Source organism: Mirounga angustirostris, unplaced genomic scaffold (assembly GCF_029215605.1).
Source record: "Mirounga angustirostris isolate CCGP_5_RB_7025 unplaced genomic scaffold, mMirAng1.0.hap1 SCAF_7, whole genome shotgun sequence".
Taxonomy (NCBI): Eukaryota; Metazoa; Chordata; class Mammalia; order Carnivora; family Phocidae; genus Mirounga; species Mirounga angustirostris.
This window is the reverse complement of record NW_026991715.1, coordinates 143,150,665-143,177,821: the sequence shown is the minus strand read 5'-3', so window position 1 is coordinate 143,177,821 and position 27,157 is coordinate 143,150,665. Positions and strand designations below refer to the sequence as shown.

Below are 27,157 nucleotides of genomic sequence, written 5' to 3'. Positions count from 1 at the left end.
GGAGTTTATTTCCTTTTAAGCCAGGAAAATTAAAGCACCCAGAACAATACATAGGAACTACATTATCAGACAAATATTTGGGGGATGAATGAAAACTACGGAGTAACTCGTTTTGCTCAATGTAACAGCAGTTCAGTGGAACCTGACACATTTTCTGCTGATATAATCTACTCCATAAAAGGCCACCCACTATGTGGAATCTGGCTTAATAATGTGAACTGTGATCTAAAATACTGAAAATGATGCTGTCCACACACCAGCAAGCTAATAAATTAGTTAAATGTAGAATAAGGAAGCGAGGCATGAAGAACAAGAAGAGCTGTCAGAATTAGCCGAAGTCAGAAACAAATAACCAGGGGCGCTTGGGTGGCTCAGTTGGTTAAGCGACTGCCTTCGGCTCAGGTCACGATCCTGGAGTCCCGGGATCGAGTCCTGCATCGGGCTCCCTGCTCAGCAGGGAGTCTGCTTCTCCCTCTGACCCTCCCCCCTCTCATGCTCTCTCTAGCTCATTCTCTCTCAAATAAATGAATAAAATCTTTAAAAAAAAAAAAAAAAGAAAGAACCAGTTTGGAATTTCACATAAAACATATGCCTCTTCTACCACAGTGCGTATAATTCAAACTGGGAGCAGTTAAAGAATGGAGAAGAGATAAAGCGTAACTCATCATTTATATCTAAGGGGCTTTTAAAGTTGCATATAGGTGTAAGTATCGCCTTAAGGCATAAATACATAAATGTGGATGTGTGTGTGTGTGTGTAACTTTATATAGTTGGAAATACCTATAATATATACAGTTGGGAAAGACATGTGATTTAATATTCAGCATATCAACCAATGCTTGATAAATTCTAATAATATCCCTGTGTTAAATAAAAGCCCTATCACTCTGTTCCATGCTGCCAATCAAAACTTCCTTCAATGTATCCACTTTTATTCATCTGCTTTTAATTTATTAGAGATGCTTCCCCTTAAATGCCAATATTCAAAATCAATCGGGTTTATTACCCTATCATTTTGCAATTTTAATTAATAATGTATTTTCATTTTTAATATAAAATTTAGTTTCAAAATGTCTCTAGATTTGATGGATTTTTGTGGCTCATCTGGGAAATGCAACACCCATTTCTGAATTGTGCTGAAGAGAAGATGATTGTATTAAGAATGAACAAACTGGCTGGAAAGTACTAAATTGACATAAAAATAGTAAAGAAATGTTCTGCTTTGGAGAGTATGGACTAATAAGATCTACTTCATAGAACTGTTGGGATAATCAAAGTTCATAAAGTATAAACTTACAAGGAGGCTCTCAATAAATAGTGGATTTTTAAAATTATTTAAAAATAACAGGAATACACACACAAGCAGCAAACATGGCTGGGCTGCCAGTAGGTAAACTGTGTGGAATTATTACCCCGGAAGTTCGTCGTGTTGGAGGAATGAATACGCCTGCGGATGGCCTCTAGTGTGTTCCTTGTAACTTTCAGAAGTGCATCCATGTTTTGGTGGTTGAAATAGGACAACAACCCACAGGCTTCCTCCTCTAACACTTCAGTCTCCTTCTTCTTTCTCAGGATAGTTGCCAAAGGCAGGAGGCCTGCCGGGGCCTTAAGGGATGATGTCAAGGTGTCAGACTTTCCTTCTTGTCTCTTTGCTGTTACAAGATGAGAAGATTGAGAGAGATGGAGAAAGAGAGAACCATCTACTGCAATTAAAGAGAAGAAAATTAAGATAATTACATGCAAGTTGAATAATACTTAAACGTCAGATTTCCTAGAAAGCGAGTCCATCAGAGAATAGGAAGAAGAAATTGGGGCACCGGGTGGGCCGATGGAGTCCTCTCCTCCTTGGTATGAGGAAATAGGTGGAGAGACAGGAACTACGGCTGTAAAGGCAAGACCAGACCTCAGGGACCTGGGTTCTAATGCTCTCTCTTCCATCAATAGCCATAAAGCCTTGGGAGAATCACTTTCCTTCCTTGCCTCTCAGTGTCCTCATCTGTCCTACAAAAGGTTTGCTTTAGTATAGGCAGGGAATTCCAGTGGGAATTCCAACCCATCATCCATTCTACTCTACTGATAAGGTACATGCATATACAGTTTAACAAAAAATAATGGGATAAATGACAATATGCTCAGAATCATAATTTCAGATTTATAAATGTCCTTATAAAATTGGGAGAGTGTTTACAGAAGTGTGAAACCAATCACTATGTAGAAATGAAATTTTAGTTTTCAGTAATGTCCTAGAAAAATAAGACCCTTCCATGACTCCATCTCTTACCCGAACTTTTGTTTTTTGAATCAGCACTATTCATATTAGACACTTTGTCACTTTCTTCTTTGGATAGAACTTCCACATCCAGCAGCATATTTATTAGCTCATTCACTGCTTCCTCCACTAATGAGCTTTTAAAATTTAGTATCTGAGCACCCTTTATACAAAGGTCCTATCAAAAAAAAAAAAAAAACAATTAACACAGTTCATATTTGTTTGTCTAGCTCTTGAGACCTCATCAGTAATAGTAGTAATGCCATAGATTCAGCGTCTAGATGGGGATTTTGGCCTCCAACAATGCTTGGCCACACCCTCACACGAACCAGGGCCAGGCATCCGTAAAAGAACTCATTAAAGATAGGGAACCAACTGGAGCAGCACAGGCAGACCGAAATTACACTTACTTCTCCAACAGTGGGGGGAGAATACCTCTGAAAGTTTCCCAGGAGACTCTCTTTCCATGAAGTACCCTTTATCTCACATCAATCTGCTCTAGCCAGCCTTCCTTCTCTCCTCCTCACCTTTGGAAACAAGCCAGAGTCAGCCCCTAATTCATTTCAGAGATTCCTCTCCCCTCTCGTGAGATTCCACGTTTCTCAAGAATGAGATTTAACAAATATAAACTAATATGATTGGGGCACTGGGTTTGATTCTGTAGAGACAGACAGATAATAGATGGATGGATGGATGGATGGATGGATGGATGGATGGATGGATGGATGGATGGAGAAACAGATGATATAGGCAGTCAGTGATTTACCACCTGGTTGGACAATAAGCCCATGCAATAATAGACTCTGTTGGTTGGGCACAGTCTCCAGTCCCTTTCCAAGCCCCACCATTACTCATCTTGAGACTCTTCTAATGTGCTCATAACAGCTGTATCCTCAGATCCTTGTGTCCTCAAATCTTTACACCATCCTCTTCCACATATTCAGCTAATGACCTTGATTTCTATAGCACAAAGCAAATGACACAGGGACTCACTCAACTCCCTGACCGCATGCCCTCACCCAGAAGACAAAGTGGCCTCCATCATCAACCCCTTTTCCTCCTTTTTCAGTGAATGCAGTATTCTCCCTTCTGTTTAAGACTAATCATGTAACCTGAGTTCTAAATCACAGATTCCCCTGCTTCCCCAGATACTATGCTTACTAGCAATTCCCTTTCTCCTTCCCCCTCAGCATAAGAAGATACTAGATAAACTTCAGTGCAACATCTTCCTTCTCATCAAACTACCATAACAAATTTCTGCCTCAGGGCCTTTGCACTTACTGTTCCTTTTGCCTGGAATTCTCTTCCCCAAAGTTATTCACATGGCTTGCTCCTTCACTTCCTCTGCTCACATGTAATCACAGAAGTCATCCCTGTCCATCAACATAAATCACAACTCTCTGTCAGATACTCCTTTTCTTCATTACCCTTTTAATTTTTCTCCAGTGAGCTTATCACCACCTAACTTGTTGTTGATTTATTGGCTTTTTTGTTTGTTTGCTCTTCTGTATCCTGCACTTGAAAAGGGCTCCATGAAGGCAGGGATTTCATCTGTTTTGCTCACAGCTGTATCCCCAAGCAGTGGTTTGCGTAGAAGCACCAGAAAAATTGTTGAAGAATAAATGAATTATAAAATGTAAACAAATTCAAGGGAAAGCATTCACTTAATCGGTAATCACTGAGTTTGGTAATCAAAAGGCAAATTAAAATTAGGTTCTATGATTTTGCTACTTAAGTGAAAATTAATAAATTAGAATTTCTGATTATAAATTACCATAAATTTATTATATTTTATTTATAATAAATTTGTTTTATTATATACCTCATTATAAAATCTTTATTATAATTTATTACAATTACGATAAAACAGCACCTGTTGGAAGATAGTGAAATTGGTACTGTCACATTGCTGATGGCATTGTAAGTTGGTGCCATCCTTTTGAAAAGCAATTTGGCTACAAATATTAAGAGCTATTAAATGAAGCCACATCCTTTGATGCAATGATTTTACTTTGAAGAAGGAAATACTCCTAGGGGGGAAAAACATGATACATATAAATATATTCATTGCAGCTCTTGGCAAATTTGGGAACCATCCAAATGTCCAGCAACAAGGAACGAGTAAGTAAATTAAGGTACATAAACTCAATAAAATATTCTGAAGGCATAATTAAAAAGGTGACCATGAAAGCCACATAACAACATGAAAAATATTTCTTGAGAAAATGTTAAATGAGAGAGAAAAACACCATTCACAACCTTATTAAAAGGCATATAAGTAGGCAATACACAAAAATTATAACAATGGCAGTCTAACTGGTAAAAATACTATTTTTTTCATTTTTAAAAATATTCTAAAACTTGAGCTTACATTTAAAAGAAACATTTTTATAAAATAATCCTAAGAAGAGGGGTAATATTAAAACCATGGAGCCAAGTGATTTGCCCAGAGGGCAAGATCATGACAAATGAGCAGGGGGCCTGGGGAATTTGGGGTCTAGACACAGTTCGTGAGTCTGAATAAAGGAGGAAACAGGAATTTCTAAAATGTAGACATTTAATTTTGATTATCTAACAGTAATTTAATGTATACCAAAGATAACCGCATATGCAGGAAAGGGTTAACAGGACAGGCCTGAGACTGCAATTGTGCATGCCAGGTTGGTCTCTGGCTGGTGTCTGGGGGCCTGAATGTCAGGAAGGTTCCCACAGCTCCCCAGCTGATAAGACTGGTTCACTCTGCCTACACAGCCTGTGTAAACAGTGTGGCTAATGCTGCAAACCTGTCTTCCTTCTGGGTATCTGGAATTTGGGTCCATGCTAGGCAGAGGGTGCCTATGTGTGTGGCCAGACCCATTAAAAACCTCAAGCACTGAGTTTCCCATGGGCTTCCCTGGACAAAAATGTTGCAAACACGTTGCTGCATTTTTGCTGCTGGGAAGAGAGTGAGCTCTGTGTGACCCTTCATGAGAGCGAGAGAGCATAAGGAAGCCTACACATGCATTCCTCCAAACTCCTGCCTCTTCTCCCTTAGGGTCTGAGTATCTTTACTACGTCCCTGTAGTAAATCTCAGTCCTCAGTGCAACCAGATGCTGAGTTCCAGGAGTCCTTCTTACAAATCTTATATCTTAAGATTAAATGTTATCTTAAAGATTATCTTAAAGATTAAATCTAAGATTTAATGTTATCTTAAATCTTAATCTACCATTCTCATAAATCATCCTTCAAGTGGAGATGGTCTTGGGGACTGCTGACATACCATATTAAAATCAACCCTGATGAATTCTTATATTCAGGATGCCAACCAGGAACACTGCAAATGATGATGCTAAAATGACATTCCCAAAAGGCTGCTTCATGGAGGGAGCACTGTTTCTAGGATCTTAATCCCAGCATAGGGAAGAAAGTATTCCTTTTGCAAAAGAAGTTTGAGAAAAATGGGTCAAAGAAAGCCAAATGGGCTCTTTTCCAAGAGACTTTCTGACGGCCTTTATTTTAACATGTAAATGTGTAAAGACTCTGCAAGGGGAAAGGAGGAACCAGCCTTTACCCTGAGCAGTTTGAACACAGACCCAGCTTTCCTGGTTTCCTCCAGTGGCTCCGGGACCATGTACCACAGAACACCAGTTTGGGAAGAGGTGCTCTCCGGAAATGTTTAAAGAAGAAATTCTGTCCCACAGCTATTGAAAACAAATGTTTTGTTAATTAGCACTAGCTTACTGGAAACTTTTCAACAAAATAGCTGAATTCTTCAAAAAATATGGAAAAAATGAGAAATGTGTCCCATGGCAATTTCCGTCCTACTGATCTGAAAAGAAATGACCTGTTCTTCATGTCTAGGTGATTCCTTGGATACGTTCCTCTTCAGTTTCAAATTACTGTCCGAAGTCTCTGCATTTGATCACATCAATCACAGACCAATCACAGACAGGAAAAAAAGAAAGTAATTTATGCTTAAAAACACCCTTTATTAATTATTTTAATAAAGTGCATGAGAATACTCTGGTTTCTCTTCAGATCGTATAAATCTTTCGCCTTTTAAAGTGCATGAGAGCAGGGGGGAGGGGCAGAGGGAGAGGGAGAGGTGGCTCAGTTGGTTAAGCTTCCGACTCTTGATTTTGGCTGGGGTCACGGCTCCGCACTGGGCGTGCAGCCTGCTCAAGATTCTCTCTCCCTCTCCCTCTGCCCCTCCCCCACCTCTCGCTCTCTCAAAAAAAAAAAAATTAATAAACACATCGATTTCCTAATAACCTTTGTCACTTGGAGGAAGTCTGCGCAGGTAAGCGGCTCCTCCTCAGGGAGCTGGCAAAGCGGCGTGCTGCTCATTTCTTCCAGAACGGCATCGATGCGGAACTCCATCAGATCGTTGACTCTGTCAAGCAGCAACTCAAGGTCCTCTTTGGAAAAAAGAAAAGTGAATAAAAGAGATTAAGCATTTTGTTTCAAAAAAAAAAAAAAAAAAGCACACGACTAGGGGGACTGAGTGGCAGTTGCTTAAGCCTCCGACTCTTGGTTTCAGCTCAGGTGGTGATCTCACCGTCATGAGATCAAGCCCCACACCAGGCTCTGCTTGAGATTCTCTCTCTCCCTCTCCCTCTGCCCCTCCCCCCTGCTCTCATGCACTCTCCCTCTCTAAACTAAATAAGTAAATCTTTTTTAAAAATGCACATGACTAAACTGCAGTGCTGAAATCAGGATTAAAGTCGATCCAGATGGCTATTTCTCACTTGGTTTCTGCACACTGTCCTTCCTCTAACCAGCTTCCCACTCTCGCTCTCTCCACCGGCCTCACTGTGACTCAGACTTGAAGAGCTGGCTCGAATGCAGCGCCCCCAGGAGGCTTCCTGGGAACCTGCACATATTTCCAGCGGCCCCCTCGTCCTGCGCAGGCACTGACCCCCTGAGCTTCCTTCCATGGCCATGTGTACCATACTGCCTACTCATCTACTCGTCATGTCTTTCCTTCTTCTGGAATTCCCCTTTGTCATCCTCTTTGTCATCCTTGCTTCCTACTTATTTAAAGTCTAGTGTCCAACAATAAGTATAATTTTTAAATGTAGTTTATCTCTGGGGATAAAATTAAATAGTGAATATATCTAGTTTCCAGGAAATTAACGAATTCATGTATTTTGGTAAAATTCCCTAGAGAACAGCCTATTCCACAGGAGGTATCCTGCAGATATTCTTTTTTAAGATTTTATTTTTAAGTAATCTCCAACCCAACATGGGGCTCGAACTTAACAACCCCGAGACCAAGAGTCGCCTGCTCTACCGACTGAGCCAGCCAGGCTCCCCTACAGATATTATTGAAGTGAAATTCCCTCGATTTTTCTTTTACAGTTACTATCATAAGGTACATTTTTTAGAATTATGCTGAAGTAATATTGAGCACTAAGTTTCCATGGACAGAAAGGTCAGTTCTAGAGGAAATTAACACTTTTACATCAAAAGTAGGAATGATGGTTAATAAAGCTCCATCTAAGGGATAATACAGTTTCAACAGATACCATAGAGTGAATTCCCTTTTTTTCTGATATCACTTTTGTCTGGGGTATGAAGTTAAAATTGAATACAGAGAAGTCCATGTTATATACTCATGATGTATCAAAGACATAAAACACTACCTTAAATAAATACCTTTGCTTCCTAAAGAATAAGACCCTAAAAGTTTTCAATCATTTCTAAGCTAATACCAAGATACCAAAAAGTTCTGCCTGGTAAGTTTATTTCCTACTAAAAGAGAGCCAACACTTTTCTGTGAGCATGCATGCTCAATATAATTCTTCACTGTTTCTGATTCTTGAGAGCTTCTCCAAGGACATCTATGACCCAGGCCCCCCACCTCCAAGATGTCCACATCCTAATCCCCTTTGAACGCTACCAGATATGGGAAAGGGGACTTTGCAAATGTGATCAAGTTAAGGAACTTGAGATGTAGAGACTGTGCTAAATTATCTAGGTGGGAATTATCTACACTAGGTGGGGCCAGTATAGCCATAAGGGTCCTTGTAAGAGGGAGGTAGGAGAGTCAGAGTCAGACAGAAGACAACGTGCCCATGAAAGCAAAGAAACAGAGAGAAAGAGATTTGAGAATACTATGTTGCTAGCTTTGAAGATGGAGGGACCATGAGCCCAAAGGATGTAGAATGGCCTCTGGAAAGGATTCTCCCCCAGAGCTACCAGAAGGAACTACCTCTGCTGATACCTTGATTTTTAATTCCCTAAGAGTCATTTTGGACTTCTGACATCCATCTTAGATCTTTCACTTAAATCACAAAAAGAAAACAGAATTAGAGAACTAAGGAGAACTTCTTTAGAAACTAGCTCCTGTCTCCAACTAATGTAATAATAAAACATCCAAGTGTAAACATCCTAGTGCTAATATTCTCTAGGAAGAGTAGTACTAAAGTCTACCTTGGTAGCCTGTTCCAATTTGGTAGTGAAAACTCTCACCATGAAGTTTTTATGCCATTCATAAATACCTCCTTCTAGAATGTTAGCCTATTTCCTCCTGTTTTAGTTCCCAGGGAGATGTATTTTGGAAAGACTATTGGTTTAGAGGCAAGGGAACTGGGTTCTAAACTCATCCTTTCTGCTTACATCTCTATCACATTAGAAGTCACTCAGCATCTCTGGATCACAGTTTTCCAACTTTAAATTGACCATCTTATTTAAAGTCTAGTATCCAACAATAAGTATAATTTTAAATGTAGTTTATCTCTGGGGATAAAATTAAATAGTGAATATATCTAGTTTCCAGGAAATTAATGAATTCGTGTCTTTTGGTAAAATTCCCTAGAGAACAGCTTAAGAATAACACTCCCATTGCATTATTTATATCACAGTATCTGGAAGAAATTATACAGTTAGACGTTAAGAACTCAGCCTTACAAAATGAGAAATAATAACCATTCAGACAGTCTTACTGATCTTTGCAAAAGTGTTTTTTAAGTATATCTCAATGTTCAGTGAGGTCCAGCTCAGTGCAGCCAGGCCCGGTTGAAGAGCTTCGTCCACTTTAGCCAAATGAGGGGCCATCAGTGGCTCTATGGTGGGAGGCATTTTTGACTTCACTCTCTGATATTCAGCCAGCATCATCTGCAATGAAATGGAGGTCAAATGATCGATTAATATCACACTTTTAATATCTTGTTTTTTTAATCCAAAGGATGGCTTTTATTTAGGGTCCAGCTATATAGGCCTCCAATAGCAGCCTGGCAGGTAAAGTGGCCAAAACAAAACAAGAATAGAAGATGAGCAATCTCTCCATAAACGTAAATTCCTAATCCAATAAAATACAGCTGAAGAAGAGAAAAAAAGAACTTAAGAGTAGGAGTTTCTCACCCCTTCCCCAGTCCAAAAGGGGAGAAAAGTTCTAAGGTCAAGTGAGTTTTCTAAACCACGTTACCAGTGCCTTAGCCTATGCATCACAAGGCTCATTCATTCAACTTTGTATGCTGGCACCATGCACTGCCTGATTCTCTGGGCACTTCCGATGGACCATACTCATCACCCAAAGTGCCGGGGTCACCCGAAGTCTGCCTCAGCCCATTGCTGAAATCATAGGCCAAGTTTTGATGTAAGGCCCAAAGCATATAAGGAGTCAGGAACCAGCATCAATGTGTCACAGCTTTAGGTATCATGCATATGCCAAAGAAAACCAAGTTCACATCTCAGCCCAGATCTCACTCCTAAAGTCTAGACTCATAGATGGTGAAAGCCTGTTTAGTATCTCCAACTGAATACATAAAAGACGTTTCAAACTTAGCATGTCCAAAACTGAAAGTTTGTTCTTCCCCAAAACCTTCTCTGCCCCCAGCATTCTCCATCCCATCCTACGGTGGCTCCTGTCTTTCACATCCACAGACAATCCATCAGGATATCTTGTTTGCTCCATATTCAAGAGATCTGTATCTGACCTGCTTACCATATGCACCATTCCCACCATCGCTGACTCTCCTCCAAATTATTGTAATGGTCTACCATTGTCTCCCTGCTTCCACTAATGCCCCCTACAGTCTATGCTCAATTTCTCAGCAAGAGGCATCCTTTCAAAATGTAAATCAGACTATTAACCCCATTGCTTACATGGCTGCATGCCTTCCCATCTCATTTAGAGCTACAAGTTCTTTTTTTTTTTTGCAGGAAAATATTTTTATTTTTATTTTTTTTATTATGTTAGTCACCATACAGTACATCATTAGTTTTTGATGTAGTGTTCCATGATTCATTGTTTGCATATAACACCCAGTGCTCCGTGCAATATGTGCCCTCCTTAATACCCATCACCAGGCTAACCCATCCCTCCACTGCCTCCTCTCTAAAACCCTCAGTTTGTTTCCCAGAGTCCATAGTCTCTCATGGTTCGTCTCCCCCTACAAGTTCTTATGTGAGTCTGCAAAGTTCTACCCAGGCTGGTCCCCATTACCTCTCTGATCTCTTCTGTAATCATTCTTCTCATCCCTTACCCAGTCCTGCCCTACTGTCTTCCTTGCTGGTCGCTAGCCTCAGGGACTTTGCATCCCCTTCAAATAATTACTCAAATGCCATCCTCTCAATTAGGCCTATCCCAAATACCTATTTAAGTTTGTAAACCATCATCAAAAACTACCTACACAGGTAGTTACTATCCTCTTTGCCCTGCTCTATTTTTTCCATATGCCTATCACTGTCTAATAGACTATGTAACTTACCTATTTTTAAGGTTCATGGGTTATTTGCTGTATTACCCAACTAGAATATAAGGACAAGAGTTTCTATAAGAACAAGAATTTTGTCCGCTTTGTTCAACGCACCTGAAACAGTACCGGGCACATAGGAGATGGTCAATCAATATTTCCCTAATTTATTAATTAGTTGTTATCAGGAGCATTTGTGATTAGAAACTCATGGATTCTGTTCCTACACTGAAATTTACCTGTTGTATAATACTGAACTGTGTCGGTCCTTTGTTCATATGTTACCATTTTAAATAAGACTAAAAGCACTTCCAGCCTCTTTTTTGGTAATGTTAGTATTAATAATAATTAATTGTAAGAAGGTAACTTGAACACACTTCTCAAATACAACTGTTTTTAAGTTCATATTTGTAATATGCATGTTGATATTACTTTGTCATTAGATCAATGTTTACCCAAGTGTTTTCCTTGGATTACTAGCCCTAAGAGATTCTATTAAAAAAAAAAAAAAGAAAAACGGTCCATGGATGGGTAAGTTTGAAAAACACTATCTCCCCTCTTGGACAATCACAATTAATATTAACGATTCTGAGAAAACTATAAGAACAAAGTAAGAAGCCCAATGAAATTTTCTGAATTTTGTTAAACCCAACATTTCCCAAATGGGCCATATAATCCTTTCTTCATATAATACTTTTCCACAATTTCTCTATATTCTTTCAATTTCCATGAAAGCCACTTTGGAAAAGTCTGCATTGTGTGGTTCTACGAGCAGCTACTTACACATTTGCTGAAACGTTTATCCATGGCTTATCTTTTCTCAATGTCCATCACTTACTCTATCTGGGAAGCAAATCATTTTACTTCTCCCCTTTTATCCTTTTTCACCCCATGAGATATTATTCATTTTATAGATGATAAACTGAGGCTTAGAAGGGTAAAATAATTTGCGCAAAGATAATGGTTTGTATCCAGATCAAATCGGCTTTAGAATCTATACTCGTAATTGTTAGTCTAGGCAGACTCATTTCTTTTTGAACTCCATTCCAAGGAAAAGTTGAAGAAAACAATCCCTCAGCTACCTTGGTGAATCTGTGGGAGCCAGAGAGCTCTGTTAAATATTCAGCACAATAACTCTGCAACATCGGAGGTAGTCCCCCAAACCCTCCGAAAGATCTGTTCCTACCAGCCACTCGTGTTGGGTGGGGATCTTTCACTCTTTCAACCTCAAAGATACAATAAATGTCAACCAGATGACAATTTACTTCCTTGAATTGTCATTTATATGACATTTTAACATTTTAAAACATTTGTTGATCCTCCTTCCCTCACGGTGTAGGATACATGTCCTCTCTCCTTGCATCTGGGTGGACTTATGGAGCCCAACTGATTACAACAGAAGTGATGCTAAGACCTATGAGGCTGTCCTAAAAGCCATGCATTATTTGTTTCAGAGGTACAGATCTGAGATTCAACAGTCTTGCACAATTCACAGCACTTACCAGAGCACATACCCTCCCCAGTGTCTATCACCCAGTCACCCCATCCCTCCCACCCCACCCCCCACTCCAGCAACCCTCAGTTTGTTTCCTGCGATTAAGAATTCCTCGTATCAGTGAGGTCATATGATATATGTCTTTCTCTGTTTGACTTATTTCGCTCAACATAATACCCTCCAGTTCCATCCACGTGGTTGCAAAAAAAAGAAGAAGAAGGTAGCGGGAGGGGAAGAATGAAGCGGGGGAAATCGGAGGGGTAGACGAACCATGAGAGACGATGGACTCTGAAAAACAAACTGAGGGTTCTAGAGGGGAGGGGGGTGGGAGGATGGGTTAGCCTGGTGGTGGGTATTGAGGAGGGCACATTCTGCATGGAGCCCTGGGTGTTATGCACAAACAATAAATCATGGAACACTTCATCTAAAACTAATGATGTAATGTATGGGGATTAACATAAGAATAAAATTAAATAAATAAATAAATAAATAGCCATGCAGCTTCCTCTGTGTTTACTGCAATGTCCTCTCTTAGGACCCTGAATTAACCACATAAGAAATTCTACTACTCTGAGGCCTCCATCCTGAAAGACCACACATAGATGCTCCAGTCCTTAATCCCAACTGAGTGAAACCTTGTGCTATACTCATCAAAGAACCAGACATGAGAATGAGGTCACTTTGGACCTTCCAGATCCAACACCTGCCAGCTGAACTAAATAATCTAAGTCAATGCCACATGGAACAGAAGAATCACCTAGCCAAGGCTTGCTTAAACTCTTTATCCATGAAATCATGAAATATAATGAAATGATTGTTTTAAGCCACTACATTTTGAGGTTGGTTGTTAACCTGCAATAGATAACTGAAATAATAATTCTGTGGACAAAATTATTATTAGCAACTTTATATTCTGATAAATATTATTTCTTAGTAAAAAATACTAGTTTCTTTGCAAATATGTAAATTGACTAAGTGGTTTTCCTAACAGGCAAGAAAAGTCTAAAGGGAATCTCAACATGCTGACCAGTATTTGATGGGCCCACATTTGAGGAATGTCGGTCCATTGACAATATTAGCTTTTTAATATAACATGAAGGAGTGGAAAACAGTAGACTACAAGTCTGGGTTCAGGTGCTACTTCTGCCATTTACTAGATATGAAAACTTGGCTAAGTCATTTAACTTCTCTGAACCATGGTTTTGTCACAAGATAATATAATAATATTCTATCCCAATTACCTAACATGGCTATGGATAAGATCACATGGAATAATGAATGGTTAAAATGTAAAGCATTATGCAAAGGCATGGCCTCACTGGCCTCATCCTATGAGGTTAGGCAGTATAAAACTGTAATGAGGTTTTCCACTTGTCAAATACCATGGCTGCATCTCTGCACTCACCTTGCACAAGATGCATTCGTCACTGATGATCATTCCCTCCCGCATGAGGATTTTCTAACCCTTTCTTCCCACCTCAATGACCAATCCTTAATTTTATTTGCATACTCATCCTCCTCTATCAGACCTGTTAATATTGGGACAACCAGAGTTTAGCCTAGGCCCTCTACTCTTCTTTATCTTTATTCTCTTCCTTGGACATCTCACCCAGGACAATGACTTTAAAAACCAACTATATTTCAAGTTTATTTTTTTTTTAGTAATCTCTATGCCCAAAGTGGGGCTCAAACTCATGACCCCAAGATCAAGAGTTGCATGCTCATGGGGTGCCTGGGTGGCTCAGTCAGTTGAGCATCCAACTCTTGGTTTCAGCTCAGGTCCTGATCTCATGGGTCATGGGATCGGGCCCCACGTTGGGCTCTGTGCTCAGAGGGAGGCTGCTTAGATATTCTCTTCCTCAGCCCCTTCCCCCTTTCATGCTCTCTCTCTCTCAAATAAATAATCTTAAAAAAAAAAAAAAAGTTGCATGCTCTTCTGACTGAGCCAGCCAGGTGCCCCTAAATACCAACTATATTTTTAAAACTCTCAAAACTATGCCTTCCACTTTGACTTCTCCACTCAACTCCAGACTTAACATATCTATCTGCATGAATAACACCTCCATTTCGAACTCTAAAAATCATCTTATGCTTCAGATGGAAATTACTGATTCCCTCCTGTCTTCCAAAATATAGTAGATCCAGTCTTTGCCATCTCTGTAAATGGAACTTTCATTCTGGGCCACTGCATGTTACTGAGCAAAAGTTATACAGAAAAATGACCTACACAGTAATACATAATCGCCCTACTTTAGTAAATCCATTGCATCGCTCACACCAAAAACAAAGGAATCATCCTCGAGTTCCCTCATAACCTGCTATTGACATTATTCTCTAATCCACTGATCTACCACTCAGCTGCCACCCTATCTTAAGCCACCCTCATCTGCAACCTGAACCAATACAACAGCCTGCACGCTGCCTTCACACTGACACTCTTGTCCCCCTAAAATCTATTCTCTACCTAGCAATAAGAACAATTTTTATTATAAAAAGCATCATGCCTTTTTCTCCTGCTTCAATTCCTACAATGGCTTCCTGGTGCATTCAAACTTATACCCTGGGTCTATGAGATCGGTGATGAGCAGGCCCTTGCTGACCCTAGAGTCTCATTCCCTCTCAGTCTCCATTTCAGTCATCCTGGGCACTTACTACCCCTCAACAGTGTGTCACCACCAGATTTTTTTTAATACAAACTGGGGCTAGCCAGAAAGGAGGAAAAAAATTAAAGTATCATACCTTCATGTTACTGAAGTTCTTTTTGTATACATCCCGTTTCTGGAACAGAGCAGCTGCAAATGGTGAAACTTCTAGACCCATCTGCATCATGCACTCTGTTTCTCTAAATAAGGTTAATATCTGAGGATCAAAGTTTACAAACAATTCCCCTGTGCGTGGAGCCTTCACCAATAAAGATGCCCCAAGTCCTATGTGAATTTCTTCAACCTGTGTGAAGAGATCAACATTTTTACTATTGGAAAGTTCAATGCCTACACAGGGTATCTAGCTCAGCATTTCTGGGAACGCTGACCAGGAAGTATTGTCACATGGATTCGAGCTTCTCAAATTAAAGACAGCACTCTTCTTCTAAGGTCACTTTCAGAAAAGGGCCTTCAAGCTTCAAGTGAAGCTATGCCGTCAATCTGACAAAACGTCTGGGTTGTGACTCTCTCACACCCGACAGATAAGTAGACAAGAGTGCAAGAGTGGGGGCTTCTCAAAAGCCGTTTAGCTCCGAGGTACCTTCATGCCTATTCCGTTATTTTTCCTAACAAAAGTTTCATAAAATCTACTAAACTCAGTTTTCAGTTATCTAGGAAAACAATGAATACCCCTATGGGGACATCTCTGTTATTGGCTCAGTCACCAAAAGCTGAACCAGGAGAATGAGACACCAAAGTAGCTTTGTCAGCCTGAATTTTATCCCCTGAGACACTTCCTGCCAATCTACAGAGAGATACAAGCGTTGGTAGGGTATGAAATACAATTTGACGAACCTAGTATAACCAAAGAAAATTTAAGACTTTGCTTAACAGAGACATACTAGTATTTACTGACCCATTACAGAACTTAACGGATAGAAAATAAGTCAGAAATCCTAATCAACTAGGTAAAACAACCAATAAACAGGATCTTCTTTCTCCCTTAGGAGTCTGTAAATGAAATAAAAATGAGTTTCTGTTACCTGGCTTATCATTTTTTTTTCAAAATTAATCATTATTTTTCTTCATGGACATATTGTACTCTTTGATTATCTACATTCAACCAAACCTGCCTCAGGAAATACCCACAAATCCAACTTTCTACAGGAATAAAACTGCCCTGGGCTAGCAGAGGGTTTCCCACTGATTGGACAATGTAGACGTCTTTGAGGAGCACCATGTAGAGACTCACCTGTTGAAGCGATGCCCTGTGGTAGAGAACCTCAAACTCCAGGAGTACCTTGGCTACTCTGTTGTAACTGCGAATCACGGGCTTGGCTTCAGCCGTCTGGAGCACAGCTGGGTGCTGCCGGAAAAGCTGCATTGGTTGCTGAATCCTGTGGAAGAGCTGACGGGCCCACAGAATCTTCCCGGCGATGGGAGGCTGATCTCGAGCCAGAGGAGGATCGCATTTCTGCTTTGTATACAGCTTAGAGATCATATCAATGTCAGCCCCATAGTTCTCAAGAACACGCCGATATTTGTCATCAATACCAAGATTAGGTATGTTCAATCTGATTTTTTAAAAAAGCAAATGGTTTGAATTAATGAGAAGATATCTAGCAATCTCCTTTATTAAGGTTTATTTTAAAGCATATGGTAATCGAGGGGCACCTGGGTAGCTCAGTCGGTGAAGTGTCTGACTCTTGGTTTTGGCTCAGGTAATGATCTCAGATCAAGCCCTGCATCAGGCTCCACACTGAGTATGGAGTCTGCTTGTTCCTCTCCCTCTGTTCCTCCCCCGTTCACTCTCTCTTTCTCTCTCAAATAATAAATAAATAAAACCTTTAAAAAACATATGGTAATGGAAAAGAATGAGGTATTTGGCATTTTTAAAAAATCAAAATAGTATCAATCTATCCATTATATCACTATAAAGTGGTTTTAAAAAATAGGATTGGGGTGCCTGGCTGGCTCAGTCAGTAGAGCATGTGACTCTTGATTTCAGAGTCATGAGTTCAAGCCCCATGTTGGGCACAGAGTTTACTTAAAAAAAAAATAGTATCAATCCTTAAAATCTAGGCAAAACCATTAATCTGGTAAGAATTTTTTCAAGTTACTTAAACATTAATATGAAAGGCAGTCACAAGTTACTTCAAAGCTAACAGGAAATAAAACAAATTCTTAATCATCTGAAGAACTTAAAAACTGAGACTTTGTTATGCTGAATGACAAGAAAGGATTTTCTTTCCATTAGAATATGAAAAAATAATTAATAATAATAAAATAAGCTAAACTATGCTCATATGACCCCAGTTTTAGAAAATAGAATAGAATTTGCTTCAAATTCTATTGTTTTTTACCTTTCAAATTTCTTTAACATACTTAGAGCTTGATTTGTGTTTTGAATCTTTTCAAATGTAACATCCATGAACTTCTGCAACTCATTCTAAAATAGAATAAAGTCTGATTGTAAACAGTGAATTTGCACTGAGAAATGTCCTACTTTTTAAAAAAATTTTAGAGTATGCATTTTTTATCAAAATGCAATTGACACACAACATCATGTTAGTTTCACGTACAACACGTTGATTTGACAATTCTGCACATTTCTCAGCACTCAGTGCTCACATAAGTGTAGTCACCATCGGTCACCATAAATTATTACAATATTATTGAGAAAAAAGTCCTCTTGAGCAGCAAGACAAAAGAGCTCCCCACTCTCTATGAACACATACAGCACAGGACAAAATATAACAGAAAATTTAATATTCACCTGAGCTTGAAAGATAAATGCCCAGAAGCCAGAACAAAGAGAGACTTGAAAGCCAGAGCAGTCAAGGGAATTGGCACCATGGCAGGCTCCATGGATTTGGGTCAGATACAGGGCCTGGGGGTTAGCACTGGGGTTTTATCACAGTGTGGGTAGAGAAGCTGAGGGGTCCTAACCCTCTCAACAGATCCCTGCAGAAAGCCAGCCCAAGCAGTGATTCTGTCCACAAGGTGGGGAAAGCAGCAAGGGGGCTTGCCAACTGCCCAGAGCCATGAATGGATGAAACAGGCCATCATGATCCCACACTATCTCTATAAAGGGCCATGCAGCAACTATTTTCAGCTCTGTGGAACAGGTACCCTTCACAAGTACTCATCTTATGTCTGTGCCATACTTAGAGGGGGGTTCTGAGTTTAGACTATGCATGAGCTAGAATGGTCTAACCTAAGAAATTAATATAACAGCTAGTCTGGAATGGCAAAACCACTGGGGCCCCATCAGAAGGAAGGCAAAGCCACTCTATATAAACACGTCCATAGCCCAGGGCCATAAGACCACTACAGAAAAATAAATTAGTAAATAACTCCTGAGAATTTCAAAAGGAATGACTTAAATATCAAAGTTTTAAGAAGTACCTCTTTCATAAAGCCCTCAAATCTATTTTCCAAAATGATTCTCATTAAGGTTGTCCTGAGAACATCACACATCTTATACCATTGTACAATTTTGTCCAAAAAAAATAAAAATTGCACGAAAAAATGAAGCACGTGATTTCTTCTTTGTTCACTGTTAAGATTTAGTACAGTTGTCGTTAAAATCTAAATTGAGTTAAAGACAGAAAAATTATTTCATTGTTTTCTGTCTCTTGCTTCAAGATAAAGTTCCAATCAATCCTTTTTTTTTTTTTGTCAATTTTACCAGACGGAAGTTTTGAGCCTCTACAATTCTGAAGGAGTCATTAACTTATGTAGGGATAAAACCAGGAAGCTGGTTGCATATGCAGTGAGAATTAGTACCAAGATGACCTTGATGGTACACAAGTAATTTGGCAAGACAACCAGTTGGAAATATCCAGGACACCAACGGAAACACTCAACATTTGAAGAGACATTGCAACCGGGGGGAAGTAGGAATGCTCCCTGCCCCATTCAGCAGAACCCCAAAGTTGAAGGATCACTATACCTATGACAATATATTCTTGCTCTCAAGAATATACTTCTCACTACTCCCACTGAAACTATATTATGAATACCCTTTATATATAAAAAATATAGATATATTGATTGATGCTATTTCTTCTGCAAAGACCACATCCTAAGATTGAGAAATGCACCAAAGAACAGTACAGTTAGGGCGCCTGGGTGGCTCAGTTGGTTAAGCGACTGCCTTCGGCTCAGGTCATGATCCTGGAGTCCCTGGATCGAGTCCCACATCGGGCTCCCTGCTCGGTGGGGGGTCTGCTTCTCCCTCTAATACCCTTCCCTCTCGTGCTCTCTGTCTCTCATTCTCTCTCTCTCAAATAAATAAATAAAAATCTTTAAAAAAAAAAAAAAAAGAACAGTACAGTTAGCCTACCTAAATAAACACTCAAATGTTGTCACTACATTCACAGGAAAAAAAAAAATTGTGTATAAAGTGTGCACAACTAGAACATTTGCAATGCTTCCAGTCCCTCCCTCAAACTTCAGACAGCAGCAACTTATTGAACTCTAACACTTGTACCTGGTTTTCCTTCCTCTTCTACACTGTGGCTTCACAAACCCTGTGCTAAGCTCTGTATGAACATCTAAGACCTTGGATTCATCTTCTGTTCCCTCATCCTTAGGTCCATTCTTACAGTCTTGTGGAGTCTAGCCATGGAATCTTCATACTAGTCCTCTTATTAGTTCTGGGCTCTCGGACCCTACTCAGTTTTTTCTTCTCTCAGCTTGACATCTCAACAGCTCATGCTTTACTAAATACTGCCTTATCTGCCTGCTGGAGTCAGTATGCTTCTAGACTTCCAACACTCACCTGGTTCCAAGGCACTCCCTCTCTTTGACCAGTTAGCACCAGCAGGAACCCTCAACCTGGATAGGATTCCAGGCTTTGATCCCCCGGGCTGTGGAGCGCTGGACACAGCCCTGATGCAAACCACTCATGTACCCCTACCACCACCACCCCCCATGCCCTCCAGTCTTTATCCTGGAGACACCACAGTTCCCTCCATCCCTTATCTCCAAGGTTCATCCCCTCTGCCCTCAACTCCAACCAGAGCTGTGGAAAGGTCAGTATTTTCACCCTGATCTTATAGAGACAAGGGCCAAATTCATGAGAGTGGATGAGTAATTTAAAGGAGAAAGGGGCTGGTTAAGAAAAAGAGAATGGAGGGGCGCCTGGGTGGCTCAGTTGGTTAAGCAACTGCCTTCGGCTCAGGTCATGATCCTGGAGTCCCGGGATCGAGTCCCGCATCGGGCTCCTTGCTCGGCAGGGAGTCTGCTTCTCCCTCTGACCCTCCTCCCTCTCATGCTCTCTGTCTCTCATTCTCTCTCTCGCAAATAAATAAAATCTTAAAAAAAAAAAAATTAAAAAAAAAAAAAGAATTAAAAAAAAAAAGAAAAAGAAAAAGAGAATGGAAGGGCACCCGGCTGGCTCAGTCAGTGGAGCGTGTGACTCTTGATCTCGGGGTTGTGAGTTCGAGCCCCACATTGGGTGTAGAGATTACCTAAAAATAAAAATCTTTAAAAAAAAAAAAAAAGAGGGGCACCTGTGTGGCTCAGTTGGTTAAGCATTGTACTCTTGAGTTTGGCTCAGGTCGTGATCTTGGGGTCATGAGATCAAGCCCTGCGTTGGGCCCCACACTCAGTGGGGAGTCTGCTTCTCTCTCTCTCTCTCCCTCTCTCTCTGCCCCTCCCCCCAGCTTGTGTCTCTCTCTCTCAAATAAATGAATAAATCTTAAAAAAAAAAAAAAAAAGAATGAGAGAATGGAGAAAGCAACAAAGAAGTCAAAGGAAAATTGGTCATCCAACCAAAGAGACAAGTAGACCATGTTTGAGGTGTAAGAGGAGATAAACAGTAGTGTTGAATTAAAAAAAAAAAAAAAGATTAGTGAGAATAGGAACTAGCATCTACAACTAATGCCTTAAAACCAGGCTGTAGGGCATTTATAAAATTATATTCTTGGTATTATACAAAGTGGGCACAGTCTTGAAAAGGTCACCCCACTCCTCTCACGTCCCCCATCCATGTACTTGGACAACATATTGTTCTAGCATGAGGTGCAGCCTCCGCTCTGAAGCCTTTACTAATTTCAGCCAAGCAGAGGGCAGGGGTGTTCTCCTAGGGTCACATCCTACCCTCACTAGCTGCTGCAATTACAATATCCTGTGTTACAGCTTGTCCTCCCTATAAGCTTCCTTAGGACTTCTTTGGAATATGTCCTTTTATCTTTGAATCCTCACTTCCAGGTACAAGATCAGAATATTATACTGTTACAGTTGGTCATTTTAGCCACTATTCGCCCTATTTAGCCACTATTTGCCCTTATTTAAATGATGTACCCCTTATTCTAACATATATGTATATTTTAATCGTATCACATGTCTGCCTCTGTCTGACTGTGAGCTCTGAGGGCAAATCTACAGGATTTACTTCTGTATTTATAACCCACAGCATAAAAGCACAATGTTTAACTGATGTACAGTAAATGATTATTTAATTGCAGTAAATCTAGTTGTTATTAATTCATGACTCACACATTAATTTGGCATTCTTTGCTCTCCAATTATGTAAGGTGCCCTGGAGACGGAAATAGGAATGAAGACAATTCCTGCCCTAAAGGTGTTCACCATCTACCTACAAGCTACTGAAATACCATGTGATCCAAAACTGTTGGGAAGCACAGAGAATCAGGACTGCCACTGCCCATCGATTTCCAAAAAGAGATCAAGATCCGCTGCCCCTGGGGCACTTGGGTGGCTCAGTTGGTTAAGTATCTGCCTTCGGCTCAGGTCATGACCCCAAGGTCCTGGGATCGAGTCACGTCAGGCTCCCTGCCCAGTGGGAAGCCTGCTTCACCCTCTCCTCCCTGCTTGTGCTCTCTCTATCTCTGTCTCTCTCACTCAAATAAATAATAAAAATCTTAAAAAAACAACAACAACAACAACAAAAAAAAAACTGTGCCTTGTTCTTCCTCTGCAAGTGAGGGTAATAACAGCACCCACCTTATAGGATTATTGTGATTATTAAGCAGTTAACACCCATAAAGTGCTTAGGACAGTACCTAACATATAGAATTAGCTCATTCTATTATGATTCCTTTTACCTCTGAACCCGCCCCCTCAGAGCTCTTTTTCCTTCAAGTGTAGAAATTGACTTCAAACCAAAAATTTTGGAAAAGAAGTAACAGAATGGCCATTTTCCTTTTATAAGCAGAAAGGTGTATACTTAGCACTTCACTAGGATGAAAAGAAGTTTGAATACGAGCTATGGTAGACAGCTATGGAGTCATCTCCCCTTTACCCTCCTTGATCCTCCTCCTCTAATGACAAACATTCCCGATCTCCCCCTGACTCCAAGAGGTCCCAACCCCCCTACTCTTACCACATAACCCACAGGTGACAGGTCCAGGCCTAGACACTCCACTAGAATTGGCCAACCCAACCCTTTCCTGAGGGATTTGAAGCTGGGGCTGGTCTCAGAACATATATGTTCTCAGAAGTTGCTAATGGCCATTCATTGCCCACATGGACTGGAAGTCAAGAAGGCTGGTCTCCTGTGAGAAGGGGTGGGGGCCTGGGGGCAGAAGGAAAAAGAGGAAGAGGCTGCAGACCAAGAAGGACCCAAGTGCTGAGTGGGTTCTGGTACCACTGCTTCTCAGGCCAACTGCAACCCTGCCTTTGAAACTACCAGACAGTTGGTCAGAATCGTTATTTTATAGCAAATGGAAATGAATTTCTAAATTCTAATAACCCCACATTTCAACAGAAGAAGAAAATTAATTTTCTAAGAAGATGGAAGACGTGCAGAAGTCTGTGATTACAGATCATTATCCAAAGCTATATTTACGACCCTGTAAACCATGAAAAAGAGCCTTCAATTATTAATGTGAAATCACAAAACGCAGGCTGAGGTTGTGATTGGTCACCTCTGTGATGAAGATGCCTCTCCCTTCTGAATGGTTAATGATTAGCAGCATTATACAGATTGGAAAAAATAAACACACAACTGTCAACAGGAATTTTATTATATGACTTACATGAAGGTCATTAGTCTGCTTGCAAAACTCTTCATAATCTTGGTCAAAATCCATTTTCCGCTGGTCTAAGAAATTATATTCCTTTTTCTTTATGGTAGCAACCATACTCTGAAATGTTATGAAAGAAGTAAGACAATATTTCAATATTCTTGCATTACTTAATTAAATATGACCTTTAAATGTAGAACTGTATAATCATTCCCCAAAAATCAACTTAAAAGGAGCCTTATTTCTTTAATTATTCACATTGCTTAATGCTTATCAGAGGCAATATAATGTTGCCTAGTGCATTCAAAGAAATCATTTAGAAAGCATTTTCACGAGGTTTTACGTATTCCTAAAGAAAAATAGAAAATAAACCACATCTGAAAAGTAGGAGAGATGTTTTCTCTAAAAATTTCTTACTAACGACAACTGAAATTAAAAAAAAAAAAAAAAAAGCCCAGAGTAGAATTTACTAAAACATTTTTCATTGAAAAGTTTAAGTCTTCTCAGAAAATAAATAACACTAACAGAACCCAAACAGCCTATAATATCTGAAGATGAAAAAGCATCTTCCAGGCCTCACATGTCTTAAATAAAACATCAAACCACAATCTGCCGTTTAAAGACTCTCCAGAATTAACTGCTTCCTCCTATCCTGCAAAGCCACAGTCTGTGACTACAGAAGTACAAACCAGGCAACTCGTCTCCTTGAGAATACTATGATAATACGTAAAACGATATACGTTTTGTTTGCTCAGAATAATGAGCTATCATGCTCTACGATCATTCTTAACCAGGTACTAAGCTATTCCCAAACTCAGGTGCCCACACTGTTGACAGAGGCATATAATTTTTATGAAGGAAGTTGAGCCCCCTTCCATCATCTCTTCTTCAAAGTCATTTCCATTTAAACATCAATTCGAATCTCTCAATAGACAAAAGTGTATATAAGCTGCGCAACTTCTTGAATCAAGTTTACTAATTAAAACCTACCCTTTCTTGCTGTTTAAGTACAAAATTAGTTCTACGAAGACACTGTATCCATATAATGCTGCCCATCATGTTATGTGCAATGTATACAAATGGTCACTTAAGAGTATTAAGTTAATAAACTGATTAATCATGACCTTAAACCAACTAATCAAACTTGATCTACTAAACCATTTACTTGACAGATACTTATTGCACACCTATTATACGCTAGTGAACTCTGAAGACACAGGAAGGAACGGAAAAAACAAAGGTCCCTGCCCTCAGAGGACGTCCATCCTCAGTGTGGGAGAGGGGTCAGAATCTATGTAAAGCACAAATAAATGAACAGGATAATTTCACACCATGATAAAATGAGCAATGTGACATAGAGTGATGGAGAGGAACAGAGATCAAGGAAAACCTAATTGAGAGGGTCATTTAAATGAAGATCTGGAAGCCAAGAAGGAATAACCATGTGATGATCCAGAGGCAGAACTTTCCAGAAAAAAAGCTCTATAAGCCCTAAGGCGGTCTGAACTGACTTGTATCTGGAGAACATCAAAGAAGAAAGGCAGGCAAGGAGGTGGGAGGGGTGGACAGGACCTTGATAGCTATGCAAGGAGCCTGAGCTTCCCTTCCACAGTCACCATTTTGAACTTCTAACATCGGTACTAACACAAAAATCTCACTTGTTGCTTTCATGCACCAGCTACATTTTATGTCACTACCCTCTGGTACATCCATTTTAATCCTCATTTCACTTTAGATTTTTAAAGCAATTTCTCTTCCCGGTATTTTTATCAGGTTAGAAAAGTCTTTATCTGCATTTAGATGTATAGTTCAACTTCTCCTTCAAAAATAAACTTTGAAATATGCTCCAAAGTTATTTTTTCATTAAGAATAGAAAATAAATAAATTCCAAACTGAAAAGTAAATGAACACATTCTGTCTTTGTCTTACAAAAAGGTCGGTTTCAGATACAGATTATCCACCCTGAAGATAACCTAAAATAAGATAACCTAAGATAACCCAGCCCACCTAAAATGTTTCCTGCTATATAACAAAGGTCTTTTTTCTTCTTTTCCTAAAATCTGGTCTACTCAGGAAATGAAAAAATTCCTGATATTAGCCTAAACTGTTAAGAGTACAAAAACCAACGTGTGGCAGTAAATTATATGATCCTTTTCAAATTCAAGTACAAAAAAAAGAAAAAAAAAATTAGCTTTTAATATTACTGTCCCCAAACATGAGAAACTTGACTATACCTAGACTAAGAATCTAAAACCCATTTTGGGGGCGCCTGGGTGGCTCAGATGGTTAAGCGTCTGCCTTCGGCTCAGGTCATGATCCCAGGGTCCTAGGATCGAGCCCCGCATGGGGCTCCTGGCTCAGCAAGGAGCCTGCTTCTCCCTCTCCCTCTGCCTCCCTCCCTGCTCATGCTTTCTCTCTTTCTCTCTCTGTATCTCTGTGTCTCAAATGAATAAATAAAATCTTAAAATAAGTAAGTAAATTAATTAATTAATTAAATAAAACCCATTTTGTTTGTTAATTGTTTTTTTAAAGATCTTCAAAACATTACTAGATCACTGTGCCCGCTTAAAAACTAAGATGAGTTACACATATACCCTTATAAGATAAAGCAGTTAAAAATCAAAGTAATTGGGAATGGTCAGGCTAAATTAAAATCTGGTCCCCTTATTTTGTTAACATAGGTCCAAATGAAATGTTAAGTGTAGCCACAACTGGATGCACCCAGAACTCGGTGTCAGCTAGTTCCTGACACATAGTATGTGCTTCATTAAACATTTCTTGCATGAATAAATGAAATAATAAGTTATATTCAAACATTTTTCTTGTGCTACTAATGAAAATGCTCTTACTAATGATGATTAGAGTATTGAGAAGTCATTCTCATAATCACATAACTGAAAAGAACATATTAGCACCATTACACAATTCTCATATAGATTTAATTTCTTTATTGTTCAAGGGCCGTGAGCTTCCATCTAACATTACAGATGGATTATTTGAATCATTCTAAATATAGATATTTGCACAAAATATTAAAGTTTTAGTTATGGATAAGGGTAGCAAATTTAGTTTTAGGTACAGAACCTGGGGACGCTTGACCAGCTCAGTCAGTGGAGTACATGACCCTTGATCTCCATGTTGTTAAGTTCAGTCTCACGCTGGGTGTAGAGATCACTTTTAAAAAAAATAAAATCTTTAAGGGCACCTGGGAGGCTCAGTCGGTTAAGTGTCTGCCTTGGGCTCAGGTCATGATCCCAGGGTCTTGGGATGGAGCCCTGCATCGGGCTCCCTGCTCAGCAGGGAGTCTGCTTCTCCCTCTCCCTCTGCTCTTCCCCCTCTCCCTCTGCTCCTCTTCCACTCACTCTCACTCTCTCTCTCTCTCTCAAATAAATAAATAAATAAATTTTTAAAAATAAAAATAAAAAAACCTTTTTTAAAAAGAAAGAAAGGAAGAACAGAACCTGGTATTTAGTGACCATGTCTTCGAGCCCTTCAATTTTAGAGTCTTGCAGGACTGAGTATGTCTGGAAGGTTGTAAAGATGTCTATTATCTTGGCAAGACGTCGGTGGAAAGTTTCAAATTTTCCAAAAATATACATCTCACTAAATTCAAATTGCTTTTCACTTGGGTCTTGTTTAAGCTTTTGTTTCACCTTGTGAAAGCAGTGCTGGTATTCCTTAAAGTTAAAAACCAAAATATTAGAAAGGGAACATAACACAGGTACCAACCTTATTCTCTTAAGTTGGAAGCAACCACAAATTTAAGGTAGAATTGCAAACCCTCCAAGTTTCATGCCTTTGTATGTACCCTTTCTTCAGCTGGGAATGCCATGTTTCCCAACTCCCAATCTAGCAAATTCCTGATTATTCATCATCTAACTCAATGTCACAGCCTTTCCACATGGTCCCCCTGGCCAACAGTAGCCTCCCTCTGCGTCTAGCTCCCCATTTGTCCCCAAGAAACTAAACAGACTACTGCATCTTTGCACCTCTGGCACTGAGTGTGGTGTTGGGACATAACCAGCCCCCAAAACGATAGAGTAAGTGAATAAATCGTGAGAGCAGATTTACTAAC

The 27,157-nt window shown here is 39.8% G+C and overlaps 1 protein-coding gene across 3 annotated transcripts in view; it reads right to left on the bottom strand.

The window, feature by feature from the left end:
* The window catches only part of DNAH5 (dynein axonemal heavy chain 5), a 273,454-nt gene that overhangs the window by 170,439 nt on the left and 75,858 nt on the right, over window positions 1-27,157 (bottom strand). For 2 of the 3 annotated variants that reach the window (XM_064596856.1, XM_064596858.1), the window contains exons 11-19: window positions 26,544-26,759; window positions 23,095-23,202; window positions 17,449-17,534; window positions 16,338-16,659; window positions 15,183-15,389; window positions 9,197-9,368; window positions 6,522-6,667; window positions 2,282-2,447; window positions 1,413-1,703 (exon numbers count right to left, since the gene is read on the bottom strand). In XM_064596856.1, coding sequence (XP_064452926.1) covers window positions 1,413-1,703; window positions 2,282-2,447; window positions 6,522-6,667; window positions 9,197-9,368; window positions 15,183-15,389; window positions 16,338-16,659; window positions 17,449-17,534; window positions 23,095-23,202; window positions 26,544-26,759 — 1,714 coding nt within the window. The remainder of the gene's footprint in view (window positions 1-1,412; window positions 1,704-2,281; window positions 2,448-6,521; window positions 6,668-9,196; window positions 9,369-15,182; window positions 15,390-16,337; window positions 16,660-17,448; window positions 17,535-23,094; window positions 23,203-26,543; window positions 26,760-27,157) is intronic. The other variant, XM_064596857.1, reaches the window with a different exon arrangement.